We start from the raw sequence: 22776 nt of genomic DNA, 5'->3' as shown, positions 1-22776 counted from the left end.
GGTGCCCCTGTATATTTATCTTTTTATTCAACAACCTTACTAAATCCATTTTTAATTTTAGCAATCCATCTCTAGATTCTTTTGATTTTCTTCATACAGAATCATGTCTATAAATAACTGTTTTACTTCTTACTTTCTAATCTTATGGCTTTAATTTCTTTTTCTTATCATATTGTACTTTCTAGGACCTCCAGTAGAATGCCAAATAGAAATAATGGTGAACATATCCTTCATCTCTTGTGCCCAATATCAGGGAGAAATGTGTCAATATTTGCCATGTTTCCAAATAATCCATGTATCAAAGAATAAATCACAATGAAAATTTAAAATGTTACATTGAAAAAAATGTTACATTGGAAGTTAATGAGTATGGCATATGAAACTAGAAGGATATAGCTAAAGCCATACTTAGAAGAAATTTTATAGCCTTAAATGCATATACACCAAAAAGGAGGAGGGCTAAAAAATCAATGAACTAAGCATCCATCTCAAAGTGTTAGAAAAAGAGCAAATTAAACCTAAAGATAGCAGAATGGAGGAAATACAATTAGGGCAGGAATTAAACAGAAAACAAATAAACAGAAAACAAAGGATTATAAATACAAATATTGGTTCTTTGAAAAGGCTATAAATATTAAAAAACTCCTGACAAGAACAGTAAAAGAGGATATTATAAACAAATTCATGACAATAAGCTTGAAAATACACGTGAAATCCAGTTTGCTACATGCATCAATAGTTTGTTCCTTTTTATTCTCAGTAGTATTCCACAGTATGGATATGCCGCAGATTGTGTAACCATTTATCTGTGTAAGGAATCTGGGCTAATTCGAGTTTGGGGCTATCATGAATAAAGTTGCTATAAATGTTCGTACACAGGTTTTTACGTGAACGTATGTTTCAATGCCCAGGAGAACAACTGCTGGCTCATATGGTTCTGGCATATTTTGTTTATAGGAAAATGCAAACTGTTTTCCAGAGTATCTGTACCATTTTACATTCCCACCATCAACAGATGAGAGATTAGTTCCTTCACATCCTTACCAGCATTTGGTGTTGTCACCAAATTTTTTATTTTAGCCATTCTTACAGGCATGCAAATCAATTAAAAATATTTCATTCAGATTATTTAGTATATTTTTAATGATATTGTTTTTAAGTAATCTCTTCACCAAACATGGGGTCAGACTCACAACCCTGAGATCAAGAGTCACATGCTCCACTGACTGAGCCAGCCTGGTGTCCCCAAATTATTTAGTAATTTTGGAGGGTGAGTTGACCTGCAACATATTTAACCTTTATAATCAGTGCTGAATTGGGTTTTGTGGGATAGGACCCAGACATCTGGATATTTTAAAAATCTGCATTCGTGAATCTGATTTGCAGTTAAGATTATGAAGACACCTTCATCTCAGAGGACACAAGCTTTGAAGAAAAAGTCATCCTTTGAAGAAACAGCCATATCTAATGATGGGAATATCATAGACAATGAGAATATGTGGTAGGATAGTAGAGCTGAATGACATTTCATAAATAATAACCAAGGATTCTATAACCATGGAAAATAATGTTTTTTGGAAAATAACTTTTTAAACTTTTGAAAGTTCAAAATATAATTTTAAAGGGGTCTAAGTAGACCAAAAAATAATTTTAAATTTTAAATTGATATCTAAATTTAAAAAATGGTTACTTAGAGCCATGGAGAATTTCTTATTACCAAGAAAGTTCAGGTAGGGATGAATCAAGTTATTTGACTAATTTGAGGCTATCAAAATCTCTGACAACCAGGAAAATTGTGGATTATGTCTATAGAGGGCGCTGAACCTCTACAGAGCAATGCAGGAAAGGAAAATCTTGAAAATTCTAAGAACCAAACAAAAGTAATGCTTCATGAATAGCAGTAACATCAATTAGAAAATTAGAGTATATTATTAAGAAAGGAGCAAGTCTAAGAGTAAAAGGTTTAAGGGAAACAAAGAGAAAATGTCTGCCTAGTTCCCACTCTGGCTTAAGGAGTCCAGTAAGATTCCAAATCACCCCGACCTCTCCAGTGCAACCAGACTCCTGACTAATAACAACACCTATATGCCATTTTGGAGATGATGGTCATGACACCAGAATGGCAAGGGCCAGTCAGGGCAGATTAGGTAGGTCTAAGTAGTCAAACCTGCCCATCCTCTTGTGCTCACTACCTGAAATTATGGCCGTAGGATCCACCCAGTCACTGAAACCAAAAACTTGGGCTTCATTCTTCACTCTAATACTTCCAACTGATAATATGACTAGTTTTCCTACGTGACTACTTTAGAATTTATTCTGAACAATCTATGCTTCTCCAAAATATCCTCTCCCACAGCAAACTATGGGTTCCACCCTTGCTATTTCCCCACATTCCCCAGCAACATCACTTAGTCCTAGTCTCATATGAAGATGCTAAAGGTCACTCAAGAAGATTTTCAGGATTCTGTCTACAAGTCGATTCCTTTAAGCTTGAGTACTGTAAGGTTTTAAAAGAAAAATTATGAGACTTCTAGGATTGATTAGTAATTACTTGTTATACGGAAATGACGTTTTAGTATAATGTTGCTTAAATATGTCCAAATCCAACATTAGGTATAGACTTCTTATAACTCTTATGTGACCATAAAATCAAAAGAAACCTACATATTGGGTGCCTGGGTGGCTCAGTCAGTTAAGCATCCTACTCTTGGTTTGGGCTCAGGTCATGAACTCACAGTTTGTGAGTTTAAGCCCTGCATCGGGCTCCACGTGGACAGTGCAGAGCCTGCTTGGGATTCTCTTTCTCTCTCCCCCTCCCCTGCTCTTGGGCATACACTCTCACTCACTTGCTCTCTCTCTCTCTCTCAAAATAAATAAACTCAAAAAAACCCTACATATTAAATACAAACCAAATTATAGCTAATAAAATAAACTGTCAACATTTTGTTTTAATTTTTTTTTTAACGTTTATTTATTTTTGAGACAGAGAGAGACAGAGCATGAACGGGGGAGGGTCAGAGAGAGGGAGACACAGAATCTGAAACAGGCTCCGGGCTCTGAGCTGTCAGCACAGAGCCAGACGCGGGGCTCGAACTCACGGACCGTGAGATCACGACCTGAGCCGAAGTCGGCCGCTTAACCGACTGAGCCACCCAGGCGCCCCGAACTGTCAACATTATTTTAATGGCTGATGCTGTTTTGCTGAAACTAAATTACCTCTCACATGAATTTGGCACTAATTGCTTTAGAGGAGGTTCTTTGTATTTGGCAAGTTGATGCTACCTTGGGCAGAGCAGTGACTCAATTATAAGACATTTCTCTAACTGAATTGCATGCATCACTTGGTTCATGCATTCTCAGTTTATCAATTTTAGATTTACAGAATTAAAAAAATGTTTTAATGTTTATTTATTTTTGAGAGAGAGAGAGATAGAGCATGAGTGGGGGAGGGGCAGGGACAGAGAGACATAGAATCTAAAACAGGCTCCAGGCTCTGAGCTGTCAGCACAGAGCCTGACGCAGGGCTCGAACCTGGGAACAGTGAGATCATGACATGAGCTGAAGTTGGACGACTGAGCCACCCAGGCGCCCCCCGAGTTCTTTTTTTTTAAATATACCTATTTTAAAAGACATTTAATTAGTTTTTTTAAGCCAAAAATGCCCTATGACATGATACGTTCATCTGTTAACTTCTATTAAACATCTGTACCATTCCCCTACTCCACAAACCCCTCATAACAATTTCACTTTCTGCTTTTACAATTTTTTTTAATTCCACATATAAGAGATAACATACAGTATTTGTCTTTCTCTATTTGACTTATCACATTTAGCATGTTTTCAAGGTCCACCCATGTCGTAGCAAATGGCAGAATTTCTTTTCTCATGGCTGAATAGTATATATTCGTATGTATATAAATGTGTGTGCGTGCACGTGTACACACACACATATGCTGCCACATCTTCTTTATCCATTCATCCTTTGCTGGACACCCAGGTTGTTTCTGTATCTTGACTATTGTGAATGATGCTACAATAAAAATGGGAGTACATATGTCTCTTCAATAACGTGTTTTCATTTCCTTTGGATACATATCCAGAAGTGGGATAACAAGATCATATGGTAGTGCTACTTTTTTTACGTTTTTTTGTTTCTTTGTTTGTTTTAGTGTTTATTTTTGAAAGAGAGAGGGAGACCATGAGCAGGGGAAGAGCAGAGAGAGAGGGAGACACAGAATTTGAAGCAGACTGTAGGCTCTGAGCTGTCAGCACAGACGTGGGGCTCAAACTCACAGACTGTGAGATCATGACCTAAGCTGAAGTCAGACACTTAACCAACTAAGCCACCCAGGCACCCCTAGGTCTACCTTTAATTTTGGAGGAATCTCCATGCTGTTCTTCATAGTGGCTGAACCAGTTTACTTACTATTATAATTTGTAATAAAATAATGTTTGCATTTATCTAGCCACACATTGGCTTATAACACAATTAACAATGTTGTACCTCCCAGATGTACTACTTAATGAACCTAATAACTGAACTCCTGGCAGTACAACATATGGTTATTTATGAGTAAATTCAGGTTTGAGAAGTAGATGCAGATTATGTTTAGTCTATGGACTCAGAAGACGTAACAATTCTTACAAACTCTTTCACTGTATTTCATAATCACATATTTGATGGTATACTTTATAGAAATCCTAAGATTAAACCAATTAACTAAATAAACTTTCAAAGATGCACTCAATTTTCAGGCCTACCTGTGACCTGTTGTGTCAATATTTATAAGTCATTGTTTTTACTTGACCACTCCGTGCTCTGGATGCTTCTTCAATCATTGCCTAGAATGATTACAGAAAAATTATGCCCAAGTGGAGAGTCACTTCCCCCAAATGTATTTTATGGCTATAGAGGAGGACCTTAAGGAGACTCTATTAAATATCAGCCCAGACCTTTCCTTCACCAAGAGTACCAGGATATGACAGGCTCTCCTGGTGTTGGGGAGGTGTTCTGAATTTCTTTCACATTCTCTCTTGGGCCTAGATTAAATCCCACTCCTCTGGCTGGCATATGGTCCTAATGGTGGTGGCCACAGCAGAGTACTTTGTTCACTCCAGCAGACTCCTATCTTCACTCTCCCAGTATCCTCTGGTCTGACAGTCTAGTCTCTAAAATGAACTTTAGCCCAGTGGAAGGGGCAATCTTCCTCACTAGGGGCACACCACAGGAAGACGGTTGTATACAAAGGAGACGCCTTTCTGCGCAGACACCAGACTGTACCACAAGGATCCCCTTGCTCCCAGCCTTTCACCTCTATAAGCCCACCCAGGGCTGAGGGGCCCATCTTTTGCACTTCTGGCTGCCACCCTCTCCTACCACCAGACTTTGGCGCAGTAAGAATGGTATTAGTCAAAATTGACTGGCCAAGAGCAAGAATGAAATTGTTACTAAATTTCTTAGATATATTAGGATTATGGTTTTATTGGAAAGTGTCTTTTTTAGGAGACGTGTGCTGATGTACTTTGAGATAAGTGTTATGGTATCTCACTTTCAAATAGTTCAGAGGGAGCCTGGGTGGCTCAGTTAGGCATCTGACTTTGGCCTAGGTCATGATTTCCCCAGTCCCAAGTTCAAGCCCTGCGTCAGGCTCTGTGCTGATAGCTCAGAGTCTGGAGCCTGTTTCATATTCTGTGTCTCCCTCTCTCTCTCTCTCTGCTTCTCCCCCATTCACACTCTATCTAAAAGTAAATAAACATTAAAAAATTTTTTAAATCAAATAGTTCAGAAAACCAAACACACACACACACACACACACACACACACACACACACACACACACAGCACTTGTGCAGTATATTAATCTGTTTCCACTAATTATCTGCTTATAAATAGAAAAACTGAGGTCAAGGGAGATCTGTTCATAGGTTAAGGCACCAGGATTATACATGATTCTGCCAAAGGGTGATTGATTAATCCTAAAGGTATTTTTGCTTTTGGCAGGGAGAAGCAACTGGGTACCACTGCCATCAGCCTCAGCATGGTCTATCCTGGACCACAAACTGATTGTAATATGGAGAAGGAACATCAAATATGAAATGAGCATGTCTGGGTGTCTGTAAATTGAGCACTGGTCGGGAGAACCATGTGTAGCCCTGACAGCTGGTCTTAAAAATAACGTGAAACACAAGCAAAGGGTTTAGTCTGGTTGCCAGGCAACCCTGCCACCAGCTCCCTTTCGGTTGACCTTTTTTGTTTTCTATATACTTAATATTTATACTTTCTGGGCCTCCTTTGATTCATTTAAGATTTAATGAGTACTGTTTGTATAAGTTGAAGGGATCCACGATAGACCAGACTGTAAGTTCTGAAACAGGGCAGAATTCTTGCCTTCAAGCATCTTACAGTCTAATAAGGGGTCCTGGGTGGCTCAGTCAGTTAAGCATAGGACTCTTGATTTCGGCTCAGGTTATGATCTCATGGTTTTTGAGATCGAGCCCTGTGTAGGGCTCCCTGCTGACAGCACAGAGCCTGTTTGGGATTCTCTCTGCCCCTTAGCTGCTTCCACTTGCTCTCTCAAAATAAACTTAAAAAAAAAAAAAAGCAGGTACACAATTACTATGATTATGTTTAACATAATCCTTTACTACTTGCAACATAATTACATCTGCAAAGATCCTTTTACCAAAGTAACATTTACAAGTTCCAGGGATTAGAACCTGTTACCTTCGGGGGACATTTTCAGCCTACTACAGATGGGGGACTTTGGAAAGCCTACTTTTGGGGCAGGGGGCAGAGGGAGAGAGAATCCCAAGCAGGTTCTACACCCAGTGTGGAGACTGACATAGGGCTCGACCTCACAACTGTGAGATCATGACTTGAACTGACGTCAAAAGTTGGATGCTTAATTGACTGAGCCATCCAGGTGCCCCTGGAAAGCCCACTTCTAAGGGGTGACTACTGAAGTTCTTGTTTGTCATCTGAATAGCTGACTGGCAACTAGAGCTAAGCTATATTCAAAATGGTATCCTGATTCTCTGTAAGCCCAGATGGAGGTGCCTTCCTTTGCTTACTTTACCATTATGTTTCCTCAAACTTCCATTAACTAAAGTAACCTGGGTAGGTCTCTTGCTTGCCAATTGAAAGGGTCAAACTGTAACATAATAGCTGACCTAAGAAGGGTTTGTTTTATACATAATTTTCATACAAATATCAATAGTTAGTTGTAGATCTTTGGACTATTAGTTTAGCGTACACTCCCCTTCTCTGAGAACTACCTCCCCAACTATGGGAATGGGCCCTTTTGGATATGTGGATACTAAATTACTATGTCATTTAGTAATGACAGTAGCCCCCTAGCCAGAGCTGACTGGATCAAAGGCAGGTGCTTAACTAAGTTGCATCAATCATATTCTCTTCAGGAACTTAGGACACTGCTCATTTGGTTTCTGGAATTGAAATGAATTGTTGATAATAGCCCTGAAAGGCTATACTTTTTGCAAGTAAAAACCATCACGTAGAGAGAAGCAGAGACAAGTGACCGTGAGAACTCAAGAAAATGCAGCTGCCTTGATTCCTTTTTTAAATTTAAACTTTAAAAAAAAAATGGGGCACCTGGGTGGCTCAGTTGGTTGGGCATCCGAATTCAGCTAGGTCATGATCTGACAGTCCATGAGTTTGGGACCCATGTCTGGCTCTGTGCTGACAACTCAGAGCCTGGAGCCTGCTTCTGATTCTGTGTCTCCCTCTCTCTGCTCCTCTCCCACTTGTGCTCTGTCTCTCTCTCTCTCTCAAAAATAAAACATTAAAAAAAATAAACTTAAAAAAATCTTTTCTTTAATGTTAACTTATTTTTTTGAGAGACAAAGCATGAGCAGGGGAGGGGCAGAGAGAGAGAGAGAGAGAGGGAGACACAGAACCCAAAGCAGGCACCAGGCTCTGAGCTGTCAGCACAGAGCCTGATGCGGGGCTTGAACTCCCTGACTGCAAGATCAGGACCTGAGCTGAAGTCAGGCAGATGTCAGTCAGTCAGTCAGTTGGTACAAATGCTTAACCGACTGAGCCACCCAAGCGCCCCTAAACTTTTTTTTAAAGCTTATTTGAGAGAGTGTGTGCGCATGTATGCATGTGATCCGGGGGTAGAGTGACAGAGAGACAGAGGGAGAGAATCCCAAGCAGGCTCCGTCCTGTTAGCACAGAGCCTGAGGTGGGGCTCTATCTCACAAACCTCCAGATCATGACTTGAGCCGAAATCAAGAGTCGGACACTCAACAATCGACTGAGCTACCCAAGCGCTTCTCTTTTTAAAAAAAAATTTTTTGGGGGGGGCGCCTGGGTGGCGCAGTTGGTTAAGCGTCCGACTTCAGCCAGGTCACGATCTCGCGGTCCGTGAGTTCAAGCCCCGCGTCGGGCTCTGGGCTGATGGCTCAGAGCCTGGAGCCTGTTTCTGATTCTGTGTCTCCCTCTCTCTCTGCCCCTCCCCCGTTCATGCTCTGTCTCTCTCTGTCTCAAAAATAAATAAAAAACGTTGGAAAAAATAAATAAAAAAATAAAAATTTTTTTCTTAATTTTATTTTTTTAAGACAAAGAGACAGGGAGAGAGAGCAAGTGGGGGAGAGGGGCAGAGAGAGAATCCCAGGCAGGCTCCACACTCAGCTCAGAGCCTGAAGCCTACTTTAGATTCCATCCTCCTCTGTCTGCCCCTTCCCCACTTGTGCTCTCTCAGGAAAAAAAAAAAATTAAAAAAACAAAACAAAACATGTAGAGAAGACAGTGATCCCGGCCATGATGAAAAGGAACTTACTCTTGACATACTATCTTGGTTTCTATTCTCTACCTCTTCTCTCTCGTCTCTACTTTCAACTTCTGCTTAGTCAGAATTTCTGCTTATTCGTAACTTTGGCTTATTCTTGGTTGTATCAGCACCACAGCCTGGATTACTGCATAATATCCTAAACTGATCTGACCCTGAAGCCCTTTTCTTAGAAACAACAGAGAGTGACTGTCAGCAAAGCCTTCTGGGCTTTATAGAGAACAAGTAAGAACAGGTTTCTTCTTCCAACTTGGTAAGGTTCCTCAAGACATCCTAGGATCTGAATTAACCAATGTCATTTGGTTACACTACACTTGGATTAGATCATATGTGGGCTTCCCTGAGGCAGGAGGCTTGACAAGACAACCAAGATCCTTTCCAGGTAAGTAATCATGTCTGCAATTTTCCTAGTTCTTTGTTACTTAATAACTCTGAGTCTGATTACTTCTCCTCCTCCAAATTTTAATGTCATTTACTACATAAAGTATTACCCAATTATCTTTTGCTCAATGTCTTATAATTTTTTTTATTTTAAAAAAAAATTTTTTTTTTTTCCAACGTTTTTATTTATTTTTGGGACAGAGAGAGACAGAGCATGAACGGGGGAGGGGCAGAGAGAGAGGGAGACACAGAATCGGAAACAGGCTCCAGGCTCCGAGCCATCAGCCCAGAGCCTGACGCGGGGCTCGAACTCCCGGACTGCGAGATCGTGACCTGGCTGAAGTCGGACGCTTAACCGACTGCGCCACCCAGGCGCCCCTCAATGTCTTATAATTTATACAATGGAAGGGTATTATTCAAAATATGACAATAGGCGTTGAGGCAGGCACTTGTTGGGATGAGCACTGGGTGTTGTATGTAAGCCAATTTAACAATAAATTATATTAAAAATATGACAAACATTAAGAATGACAAAAATGAAGAAACAGGATTTTTTTCAACCTATAAAAAGTTCTGCTGCAGTTTTTCAAATTTTTTATTGGATTTAAAATGCTTTTAAGGGATATACAGATACACAACTAGTTTGATCAGCTACTAATATATTTTGGTATCCCTTTATTTTTGTACTCAACAGCCAGTTCACCTTTTCTCCATGTTCAACACTTAGTTTTGGTAAAATTTTGCCATGTTCTTCTTCATCTGTTACTAGAGCATGAGTATTTCTACCCTGCTTCGTATAAGCTGCTTTTTTAGTTTTCTTCCTGTGGGTAGGTTTTGTAGGGCTCTTCTGTTTTTTTTCAATTTCACTGCTTACATCCCACAACATTATCTTCCCATCATTCCCTCCAGTAAGCAGCATATAGGATTCTGGCAGAAAGCAGACCTGGGATACTCCCAAAGTGTGGCCCTTAAATCCCAGTTCTTGTTCACACTTAACTCCCACCACCCTAAAGATTCGAACCTTACCATCTTCTGCACCACAGCTAAAAATATTGCCACATGATGCTACAGACACAGAGTGGGCTAAAGCAGGGTTTAAAAGCTGACCAGGTGATTGTGGGCTTTCCATCTCTTCTGTTTCATCTTCCTGCAAATTTGTAATCCAGAGTGGCCGTGCTTTCTGAAGGTTCCACAGCATCACCTTTAAATAAGAGGAAGTTATGTAGTCAAACAGAGGCCTAGCCATTTTGCTCGACTATCATGCTTATTCCACTTGTAATAAAGTCATCAAAGTAGTCTGATAATAATTAGTATGATACATTTCTAGCAATATTAAATTTTTAAAAATTCAGCTGGCACCACAATGTGCCAGTGGAAAAACTCAGACGCCAATGTACAATAAGGTAGAAAACAAGATCCTGAATAACTTGGGGTTAACAAACCCATCAAACTGTATGTAATCCACATTCTTGAGCAGTTGCATTTCTTTAAGTCACTGTACCCTCATCTCTACAAGTAAAATAGAACATTATAAAACTTATTAATTTTAGTCTATGCTGGCTGCAAGTCAGAAAGCCTGTCAACTAAATAAATGAAATGTGGATTATCACTGAAATGATTTGTATCTGGGATGCTTTCTCTTTCCTTTCATACAACCTAAAGTACCCATTTTAGAGGCTTACCTCAAGTTCCTGTCCCTCTAGGAAGGCTTTCCTAAATATTCCAGCCCACTTCTCTCTTGCCTGTATTTAATTTCTATGCTATTAATTAACATATACTATTAGCTCGTCAGTTTCTTGAGATTTAATTCACCTTAAACATTTTTTTGTAAATTTTAAGTAGGCTCCACGCCCAACATGGGGATTGGACTCACAACCCTGAGATCAAGAATCATGTGCTCTACCAACTAAACCAGCCAGGCATCCTGAGATTTAATTCATCTTTGCTTAATACCTGGAAAGAGCAAAAATTCCATACCTATCTGTTGATTAATTTGACATCCTGGCATATGTGGGTTTTTTTGTTGTTCCCTATCATGATTTTGGACCTACTAAATTGATTTAAATGAAATGCTAATTAAAACCTGTTTAAAACAAAAAACTTTGTGAATTGATTTTACTCTATAATCTAGTGATTCATTTTCTTCCCACAGCAACCAATTTGAAAAGGAAAATATTCTTCATACTTTCAGAGAATAGACAGCTTTATTTTACCATCTAGTATTATCCCTTAATTATTACTCATGATTTAAAATAGACACTAGAATAAGCATGGTTCAGTCAAAAGCACAGATCTGAACTGACAAGATTACTACTGCTGATGAATATTAAGGATTTAGTTTTCTATTGAAGGTAACTGCCCTCAACTCAGCCTCTGAAAGAAGTGACCTCTAATTCTGCTTCTATCAAGAAAAGCACTGAAAACTCTTTTAGATTGGATTTATAACATTTTACTAAGTGGCCAGCAGTTGCTATTTGGCTGAAGCTAAAATATTAACAAATTAAAATAAATTAAAGTAAAATAAAGAAATACCAGAAAATATAACAAAGATGTGATATGGACGTGATATGGAAACAAATCTCTAAAAAAAAAAAAAATCTGAACACAAGGCAAATGGCACATTCCAGAATCTGCTAACTTAACTGTCTTGGCAGGTATCCCCAAGTCTTTCTTGCACTACCGTGCATGATGCCTAGATTATATTTTCTGCCCTCTTAAGACATGAACTATACTCAAAGTATTTTCAGCAGCTTAAACATTTTTGTATTTACTGAAATCTAAATGTGTTAACAGCCATCCCAGATTCTACCAATCCAAGAATAATTTTCAAGTATTGAAGATTTCCAGACTGTTCCTTTCTGGACATTCTCTATACTACTTTACTCTTCCTAACCACCAAAGATTCCAAGGTGTTTTACAGTTTCTCAACCACCTGGTTCAAGTGGTGTCACTCAAAGCAGGAAAGCAAGAGATACTAAAAGAAAAGGACACAAGAGTCTGGGGGTTATGGTCCTACAAAACGTCAGAGGGGGGAGAAAGTGGACAACTGGCAAATGTTCAGAAGTGAATGCAATCACATCAAAGTGACCCTGCTCACAAATTCCTCCCCCTACAAAAACATTTCTTTCCACAGAAAAGATTCATTTTTAAGGGAAAAAAAAGCCTTCCTGCCATCCTGATCCTTACGTATTTGTACTAGTGATCCTTCAAACTCCAGAAAAAACAATAAACCTTTTGAACCATTTATTTTCAGATGTGGAAATGAGGGGCAAAAAATCAATGTGTATGCCACAGAAATATATGATGGTCTCAAATTTCCAAAGGTCTTTACAAGAGAAAACTGTATCTGAGTGGTGGCTACACATGTATTTAATGTTCTTCTTATACTTTACACATATATTATAAATATTTTGTAGCTATTTAATAAAAAATTAAGCAGTCTAGGAGCTCCTGGGTGGCTCAGTCAGTCGAGTTTCTGACTCTTGATTTTGGCTTAGGTCATGATCCCAGGGTCTTGGGATCCGTGCTGTTTGCATGGAGCCTGCTTAAGATTCTCTCTTTCCCCCTTTGCCACTCTCCCGCATTTGCACTCTCTCTAAAAAAAAAAAAAAAAAAAAAAAAAATTAAGCAGTCTCAAATGTCTTAATAAATCAATTTGTTAAGTTCCCTGCCACTCTAAGTGTGCTTTGCCTAATTATTTAAACCGATGTAAATCAAAGAGTATAATTTTTATGATTTCTGTAATAACAAAGATAGGTACATTGAATATATCTCCTGTGTATGGCAATAATTCAATTCCTGCCTTGAGGTAAAATGTGTTTGTTCAGAGAGAAAGAGCTCTCAAAATTAACCTTATAACAACTCCATTCCACTTTTATGCCTACAATCTTGGACTCCTTCAGATTAGCTATTCTTAAAGTTTAGAATAACATCAGATAACCAGGTTTTAAGAAGTAAAGTGTTAGATACACAACTTGAGCGGAAGTCAAATGCTTAACTGACTGAGCCACTCAGGCACTCCAAGGAAAGTAATTTCTTAAAAGTTCTGTGTGCTGTCTTACCACTGTTAAATCACAACCCAATGCAGAAATTAATCTACAGTGAATATTTAGGTCTTGGCAGCCAAATCAAATAAGCAATTACCTAAGCCTCCTTTTCACAAAATATTTAGGGTGTTCTATATTGCTCTCTAGCAGTTGCCTGCCACTAGAACTTCTCTCCCAGAACTGACGGCAAAATAAATTCTAGATGCCCATTTCTTATCTAATCTGAGAAGTATATAGGTCATTTTTGTACACCTAATTGTTTACTGCCATGCCTAGTATATTAATGAACCAGAGATTGGAAACTGGTACAGCCTAAGGTTGAAAGAATGACTAGTCAAAGAGACACTGTACAATCTGCCTACTCAACACAGATATCCACCTGGATGTGTAGGTCTTCTGTGTGTGTGTGTGTGTGTGTGTGTGTGTGTGTGTGTAGGTCTTTCTGTATAACCAAAATAGGCAGATTATCACCATAAGGGTAGAAAATGTAGGTTTGTAAGGGTTTGGTCAAGACATAGGTGTGGATAAAGAGTTTATAGGTTGTAGGGTCACTGTGCCCCTCAAATGCAGAATGATTCCCAACAGAGGAACTATAGACATTTTTGGTAAGACAATTCTTTATTGTTTAGGGACTGTCCCAGTGCTGCTGGCCATCCACTGATCCTGCCTACTAACTACCAGTAGCTTGGGGGAGGGTAATGGCAGTCATTGTGGAAACAACAAAACCCAGCCTCGTTTATTTCTAACTTATGAGGGGGTGTAGTGGGTAGAGAAGGGAGTGGTAAAGACTGCTGGCCAAAAAGGTAGAAAGATAAAGCCTTTGATGATATTAATGGAATCACAAAGTCTTGAAAGATATTGTACACAGTAAAGAATATAGACTAGGGCACGTGGGTGGCTCAGTTGATTAAGTATCCACCTCTTGATCTCAGCTTACGTCACAATCTAATGGTTCGTGGGGTCGAGCTGTGGATAGGGCTCTGTGCAGACACCGTGGAGCCTGCTTGGGATTCTCTTTCTCCCTCCCTCTCTGACCCTCCTCCACATACTCTCTTTCGCAAAATAAATAAATAAACATTAAAAAAAAGAATAAACACTTATAACTGTGCAGGACACACGTCATTAATAAACAATGGTTCTTTTTCTAGAAGTCGCCTGTTTGCAAACCAAGAACCTTTTCTAACACATTGCTGATGATCTCCTGCTTGAGATCTCCTGTTTGTGATACCTCTGGTGTCACAGAAAAAAAATACAGCCTTTGGAGCCAGAGAGACTCAAGTCCGAATCTCAATTCAGGCAGCTATATGGATACTTAATTTGAACCTCAGTCTCATTTCTAAAAAAGTAACAGTAATTATCAGGGTATGAGTTGAATGAAAACTAATACGTAAAGCACTGGCAAGTAGTAAGTGCTTATCAAAGAGAAACCATGATTATTCTCACTCCAGTGATACATTTATTTTTAACTAGGCTTCATGCCCAGCATGGAGGCCAACATGGGGCTTAAACTCACAACCCTGAGATCAAGACCTGAGCTGAGATCAAGAGTTGAGTTGGACACTTACCTGACTGAGCCACCCAGGCACCCCTACAAGATTTACTTTTAAGAGGAAGTACATCTGGGGTGTCTGGGTGGCTCAGTCGGTTGAGCATCTGACTTCAGCTCAGGTCATGATCTTGCAGTTTGTGAGTTCGAGCCCCACGTTGGGCTCTGTGCTGACATCTCAGAGCCTGGAGCCTCTTCAGATTCTGTGTCTCCTTCTATGCCCCTTCCCCACTCATGCTCTGTCTCTCAAAAATGAATAAACATTAAAAAAAAAAATTAAGAGGAAGTACATCTGCTATGGGAAAGTTCAAGCTATCTGAAAGCTTTCTTTTATTAAACCAAACCAAAGTCTGCTTCCCCATGACTTCTATTACCACTAGCACATTCCACTTTTCCCCCTCATGAAAACTAAGAATTAAACAGTTCCATTTCCAGGGCACATGGATGGCTGAGTCAGTTAAGCATCTGACTCTTGGTTTCGGCTCAGGTCATGATCTCACAGTTCATGGGTTAGAGCCCTGCACTGGGCTCCATGCTGACAGTGTGGAGCCTGCTCGGGATTCTCTTCCCCCCGCCCCAGTTCATGCTCTTTCTAATAAATAGATAAATAAAAAAATAAACCAAACACTTCCATTTTACCCACATAACGGGGTTTCCTGCTATATCCACTCTTCTGACAGACTTCCTCTGAATTTGGTCTAATTTGTGATGTGATGTTCCTTTTAAAACTTACTCAAGGCAATGCTCTGATCTTGGTCACCAATATACAATAATTCAATTAATACACCACAGAATTTTAAAGTAAGAACAACAAGAGATTCTCTCTCTCTCTCTCTCTTTTCTTTTAGAAAAAATAATAGAATTTGTAGAGAGCGGGCGATAGTCTTCAGCATGCTCCTTTGTTTAAAAAGATGTTTAGAATCAAATATTTGAATTCTCAGGTTTTATGACTGTCTTAAGCACAGAGAAAGGAAGGCTAAAGGATAAATGATTACTTTATGAATAAAATCTACTTGGCTTTGTCAAGTTAGCATTAAACATGCAGAAATAAAGCTCATGCTTTATACACAGATAAGACACGTTAGAGAACAGAAAATGCAAAAATATATTTAGCCTGGTCAGTAATTTGATCGTTACCAAACCCATTAAAAATTACCCAAGTACTCTCTGCAAAATATTCATTACCTGCATATCCAGTCCACATGACACCAGGCTCTGAGGTCTTTGAGGCCGAAAAGCTACAGAAGAACAGATATTGGAATGTCTCTTCAGTGATCTGCTAACTTTCTTATTTTCCAGATCTAGGATTTTGATTGCTCCGGAGTCATCAGCAGAAGCCAGCAGGTTTTCAGTTTCATTCAATGAGAGACAATTGATCTCTTCTTCATTCACATGAAAATGGTCCAAGGAACCTTTAAGTGACCGGACATCCAGTAAGCTAATGGTTTCTCCATGTGAAGCATAGAGCTTAGTGGGGCAGGAGGGAGAGAATAAGACACTGGTAACATCATCAGCCCCTTGGAAGCGTTTATGTCCTAATGGAGTCCCATCTTCACCCCAAACCATAAGATCACCACCCTCTGCTCCAGAAGCGACTAGGCCTTCTTGACTTGCATTCAGGCAGAGAATAGGTGAAGAATGTCCACCAGTCCACTTGACTGCCATTATGGCCCAGAAGACACTGTGGAGAGGGGGAAAAAAACTATAATCTCTTATTTAAGAACTTGATGGGAGGAGACAAATACAATATGCAGTATTTCACTTAAATATTTAAAAAGACATCTAAAAAACCTTAATTTAAAAAAAGGACATTTGAAGATCAAGTCTACAAAAGTTTAGTTGCACACAGGATTGGGTACACCTGGCTGGCACATGCCTAAATGGACTTTCTATGCTATCAGGGACCCAGGCAAACCTTGTCCTCTAGCATCTGATATGAGGTTCACATTAGAATAAATATCATATATTTAAATTAGTAAAAATTCTTTTTAAAAGAGAGATGCTTGGGGCACCTGGATGGCTCGGTCGGTTAAGCATCCGATTCTTTTTTTTTTTTTTTTAATTTTTTTTTTCAACGTTTATTTATTTTTGGGACAGAGAGAGACAGAGCATGAACGGGGGAGGGGCAGAGAGAGAGGGAGACACAGAATCGGAAACAGGCTCCAGGCTCTGAGCCATCAGCCCAGAGCCCGACGCGGGGCTCGAACTCACAGACCGCGAGATCGTGACCTGGCTGAAGTCGGACGCTTAACCGACTGTGCCACCCAGGCGCCCCAAGCATCCGATTCTTGATTTCAGCTCAGGTCATGATCTCATGGTTTGTGAGTTTGAGCCCCACATCCGGCTCTGTGCTGACAGTGTGGAGCCTGCTTGGGATTCTCTCTCTCCCCTCCCCCATCTCTGCCCCTCTCCCCCTCAAAACAAACAAACAAACTTTAGGGGCATCTGGGTGGCTCGGTTGAGTGTCCGACTTCAGCTCAAGTCATGATCTCAGTTTGTGGGTTCAAGGCCCGCATCAGGCTCTGTACCGACAGCTCAGAGCCTTAAGCCTGCTTCAGATTTTGTGTCTCCCTCTCCCTCTTTTCCCCTCCCCCACTCGTGCTCGCTCTCTCTCTCTCTCTCTCTCAAAATAAACGTTAAAAATAATTAAAAATAAATAAACTTAAAAAAATAAAAAATAAAAGAGAGCTGTTCAATTATCAAGTTATATCTTTTATATGAATAATGTTTTAGAGAATGAGCTCTGGAGCTAGACTCTCTGAGTTTGTATAGCTCTACTACCTATTATTAGCTGGGTGACTTTGGTCAAGTTACTGAACCTCTCTGTGATTCATTTTCCTTCTCTATAAAACGGGGGTAATAAAAATAATAGCACCATTTCACAGGATCATAGCAAAATAATATGTGTAAAGCACATATAACAGTGTCTGGTACATAATGATGGCTCAACAAATACTACCATGATCACTTTTCCTATTAAAAAAAAAATATTTTAATGCAATCTCTACACCCAACATGGGGCTCTCTAACTCATAAACCCAAGATCAAGAGTCACATGCTCCACTGACTGAACAAGCCAGGCACCCCTCACTTCTCCTATTTTTATTAGGCTGGTCAAAGTGGTATCATGTATCTACATCAATGGTCCTCAAAGTATGGCCTCCAGACCAGCAGCATCAGCATAAACTAGGAACTTAGAAATATAAATTGCCCAATACTACCCTAGAGAATCAGAAATGCTGGGGTTGGGGCCTAGCCATTTGACAATACTTTAAAAAAATTTTTTTTAACATTTATTCATTTTTTGAGAGACAGAATGTGAGCAGGGGAGGGACAGAGAGGGAGACACAGAATCCAGAACAGGTTCCAGGCTCTGAGCTGTCAGTACAAACCCGGAAACAAGGCTTGAACTCAAGAACTGTGAGATCATGACCTAAGCCGAAGTCAGATGCTTGACTGAGCCACTCAGACACCCAACCACTTGTTAACAGTTTTTAACTTGTTAGGATTCTCTGAAAGTACAGAAAATGACGAAAAACCATAAATAATTCATTATATTCATAAAAGCATTCATTAATGCTTTTAAAGTACTCGGGTATTTTTAAGTTTATTTATTTAAGAAATCTCTACACCCAACATGGGGCTCAAACTCACAACCCTGAGATCAAGAGTCACATGTTCTATTGACTGAGCCAGCCAGATGCCCTGTACTCATGTATTTTTAATTACTTTATCACCCACTTAACACTTAACAGCAGTACTTATGTGCGAAATTGAGATTCCTGATACACTAGGCATCCCAGATTTATATAACGAAACTGTCATATAATACCACCCTGCCTTAACTGCCTGTTGGATAAAGCAAAAAAAGGAAATCAGGGCAATTTATATAACTCTAAATGGTTAGAGAAAAGAAAGCAAACAAACCTACCGGGAGAATTTATCTAGTGAGAAATTGCCATTGCTGCTTTCATATTTTCAGATATGAAACCTGAATTTAGTCCAATAGCACAGAGATAAATTTCCTAATATTGTTCTGAAAAATGATTTAAAATAATCTGGCAATCTGCCCGAAGTTTCTATTCCTGACACAAAGCTTATTTCCTCCCATTTTTAGACACTCACACATACACAAAATCACTAACTAGACTGCAAAAAAATCACTAATCTTTTAGTAATCAAAGTAACGGGGGGGGGAAGTAACAGAAACATGGTCACATAAACAGATATAGCAATTTTCATAAAGATGACAAAATAGGAAAGACAAAAAGATTTATTTAAAAAAAAACATTTATTTCAGCAGAAGCACTGAATTAGTATACAGACGAAACTAAAGACTGAAGTAAGTAAGTTTTAAAGGAGAGGTTTGGAGAGGAAATGACTCAGAAAGAGGTAAAGACAGGGAACTCGGGTAGTTTGATTTTTGCTGACAAGTAATGAAATAGTAGTTAAATAATTTTCTACCATAAAAAAGGCTTTTGCCAAATGTTCCAGATAAAGGAAGAAAAAAGTACACTTAGCACAATTTGAAATAAATGTTATTAACGTTATTTAGGCTTAGGGACTGTCATCTGTGGTGACTGACTTATCACGTTAACATAGATAAAATGCTACCTTAAAATATGAAGTTTGTATTAACCATTGAAAAGACCAGTAGAGTTACAAATAATTTTAACTTTTTTCTTTAGAGAATTGATCGATTATTTCCTACGTTAGTTTTAATTTTTCTACAGTGAATCCACTTTAAAGTCCGGGGAAGTCTGCCCTCTACAGCTTTAGGATTTTGTGTGCGTGTGTTTTTGAATTCCTACTGGGATTTTAAGTTTTCTCTAAGACAAGAATAAGGCAAGGTTTCTAGTACTTCTGTTTTCCCATCACATATCTACTCACAGGTGACCTAAGTAAATGCCGACTGGTGAAGTTTTCGCAGGTTTTCTGCCTAATATGATTTTTTTCTGGAAAAGACTCATTAAAGACACACGTGGTTAAGCTCACCCCAAAGTGTGAGAAATTAGGCAATAAATGGATTTTGAGCTTAAAGGAACTATTACAGACAATACAGCTCCTGTAAATTTTTCCATAATGGAACCAGTGTCTATTGATGTCACAAAACCAAGGTCAGCCCTACCTTAACCTCTACGCACCAGTGTAAAATACAAATTAAACTTCTAATCTCTACATCACATGAATAATATTTACTGATCACCAAGCTAGTCAGAAAAATAAAAATAAAGACCTATTATGGAGAATGTTAAGAAAAATAGTTGAAGAGCTCCTGGGTGGCTCAGTCAGCTAAGCATCTAAGTTTGGGTCAGGTCATGATCTCAGAGTCATGAGTTCAAGCCCCACATTGGGCTCTCTGTTATCAGCACAGATCCTCTGTCCCTCTCCTCTCTCTGCCCTTCCCCCGCTTGTGTGCTCTCTTTCTCTCAAAAATAAATAAACATTAAAAAAATAAAATTAAAGCAAGAAAAACTGTTGGGAAAGTCCCAGAAATGTACTATACATTGAAGCTTTTCAACTTATGCAGGGTATTGATCACGGGAGTCAACCAGAACCCCTGGGATCACTTGTTTACTTAGTCTACAAAATTAAAACTATTTGTTCTCTTATTTGAAACATACCCAAAGGCCACTATCAAAAAGTATTAAACAACAGGGGTGCCTGGGTGGCGCAGATGGTTGAGCACCTGACTTTTGATTTCAGCTCAGGTTATGCTATCATGGTTTGTGAATTTGAGCCCCGCATTGGGCATTGGGCTCTGTGCTCTCAGTGCAGGGCCTGCTTGGGATTCTCTCTCCTTCTCTCTTTGCTCCTCCCCAACTTGTGCATTCTCTCTCTGTGCACTCTCTCTCTCTCTCAAAATAAATAAATAAACTTAAAAAAAAAAACCGTATCAAACAACAGATTGCTGTGGTATAAGGCTGTGGCAAAAAAATGTAATTAAATCTGAGTTAAAGCAAAACAATCTTTCAGAAATGAGCTGTCAGGCCACTGTTTCTTGTTTTTCCTTACTGGGACAGCAAAGCCTACAAGAAATAGGTAGGAGCCATTATCTCCTTGTTCAGGTATCAGGTCAACAAGCTTCTCTTCTCATAGGTAATGTCTAAAGCAATTTATCATAGCCTATTGTGCATTACTCTAATTAGATAATAGTTTCCTTTAACACCTAATGAAATCATGGAGTCGGCAAGGAAAGGTGGGGTATCTTGAGAACATTTTTAGAAAGGGTGGAAGGTGAAGATGGAAGTTCTGAACAGTCAGAAGGCAGGATGATACTAAATATGGGGGAGGGGCAAGGTCAGGAGGATGATTTGTAGAAAGAAAAGGACCCAGTCATAAAATCTTTTCCTACTTTGAAATTCTGCCTGGGGCACTTGAAGGGGTACTTGCCACAAAGTCAGCTCACTGACTGGGCTGTATTAGCACCAGAATTATCTCATCAGATCCTTCAAAGGCTCCACCTCACCTACACTGTGACAGACAGAATAAATGTCAAAGTCTTTAATAACTGAATGATATCTAAATACTGCTCCAGTTATATTTCCATGTGCCCACACGTCCTTTTCAAGTGTCTGTGACTTCAAAGCTGTTGATTCTGCCTGGTTCTTTGTCCCCTTCTCAGATGGACCAAACTCTACTTATCTTTGAAGAATAAAAAAAAAAAAAAAATTAAAGTGCCTTCCCAAACAAAACTCTGACCTCCTTGGGAGGGGACATCTTGTATGTCCCATAGATGAAAGCTGAAAAATGAATAATGAATAAAACTCCCTAGTCTGAGATTACACTACCATTCAAACAATATGAGGTAGTCACTATCAGTATAATAAGTATAGGTCAATTTTTTTTCACATGTTTGGGTTTTCCAAAGTTGGTCCTGATGTGGAGAAGCTGGATAGCAACCAAAATGATTGAAAGGCTGGGGCATTAGCACTAGTTAGTAAAGAATCTGGGATATTAAACTGGGAGGAAAAAAACATCTGGGAAGAAGGGACTAGCAAATAATAAACACCATTTACCAGAGAGTAGAGAAGGTAGTTGCTGTTCGTTTTTAATGGAGAATTAGAAATGTATTATACACAGAGGGAACTACTGAAAAGATTTCTTACCACATAAAGGCAAGACAGTGGAGTTGACTACTAAGGGAATCTGTGAGTATTATAATAATTACCCCAGAGTTGTTTTGATAATTATATAAAACTCGAATCAAAGACCTGGCACAATGCCTTGTTCACATGATGGTTATTATTTTCTCTCACTAAGCATTCTTTAAAGGCTGTCAGAAAACTTTGGCCACCTAGGAAAATGCAATATAACCAAATAATGCTTAAATTCTTTCTCTTCCAAGAAGCCATCTATAATTACAGCCTCCACATCATTCTCCCTATTGGAATGTCTAATTATATAAAAACACGCTGCCTGGATCCGCCTACTAATCGGGTTAGCAGGAAAAACTGGGAAAGGCTACATTTTGTCCAAAGAAAGGAGGACTTAATCAGCAATTACTCGGCACTTTCAGGCTATCGAAACATTTGGGCGGGGGTGGGGGGAGGTGGTGCGGGGATTCAAATATGATGACCTTATTTTCCAAATACACGCTAGGACTCAGGTTCTGATAAGTGCCAGTACCAACAAAGAACAAAAGGGCTTGACCAGGAGAAGACGACCTCAGACGCCGAAGGTAAAGAAAGAAGATCCAACTTAAGTAGAAGGTGGCAGAGCCAGGACTTGGCTAGCAAGGCACTGGAAATTTCATGCGTTAGAGTGGTCTGAAGCAGGGACCTGACACAGGAAAACCTCACAGGGAAAGGGGCCCAGGAAAGCAGACGCGAGACCACTAGACCAAAAAAAGGAAAAGACACCGAGGAACAGCCACAAAGCCACAGATGCCAGCCTCATACCTGCGCTTCCCGCTTTCCTCCTCGGCGCCTCGTGATGACCTCACCTGTGGGCGCCCAATCCCATCTAGCGCTGGGCGCGGGGCGCCTCAGCC

The 22776-nt window shown here is 39.5% G+C and overlaps 1 protein-coding gene across 1 annotated transcript; it reads right to left on the bottom strand.

Moving 5' to 3' along the window:
• Positions 1 to 9755: 9755 nt before the first annotated feature.
• On the bottom strand, positions 9756 to 22733 carry WDR53 (WD repeat domain 53). Its single transcript, XM_030330320.1, has 3 exons — positions 22685 to 22733; positions 15969 to 16464; positions 9756 to 10392 (listed from the first exon to the last, which is right to left on the bottom strand). The coding sequence occupies exons 2-3, from the start codon at positions 16446 to 16448 to the stop codon at positions 9796 to 9798; spliced, it is 1077 nt and encodes a 358-aa protein (XP_030186180.1). The 5' UTR covers positions 16449 to 16464; positions 22685 to 22733; the 3' UTR covers positions 9756 to 9795.
• Between the last annotated feature and the right edge of the window lie 43 nt (positions 22734 to 22776).

This window comes from Lynx canadensis, chromosome C2, assembly GCF_007474595.2.
Source record: "Lynx canadensis isolate LIC74 chromosome C2, mLynCan4.pri.v2, whole genome shotgun sequence".
Classification (NCBI taxonomy): domain Eukaryota; kingdom Metazoa; phylum Chordata; class Mammalia; order Carnivora; family Felidae; genus Lynx; species Lynx canadensis.
The sequence above is the reverse complement of the archived record's forward strand: the minus strand, read 5'-3'. Positions and strand labels throughout refer to the sequence as shown.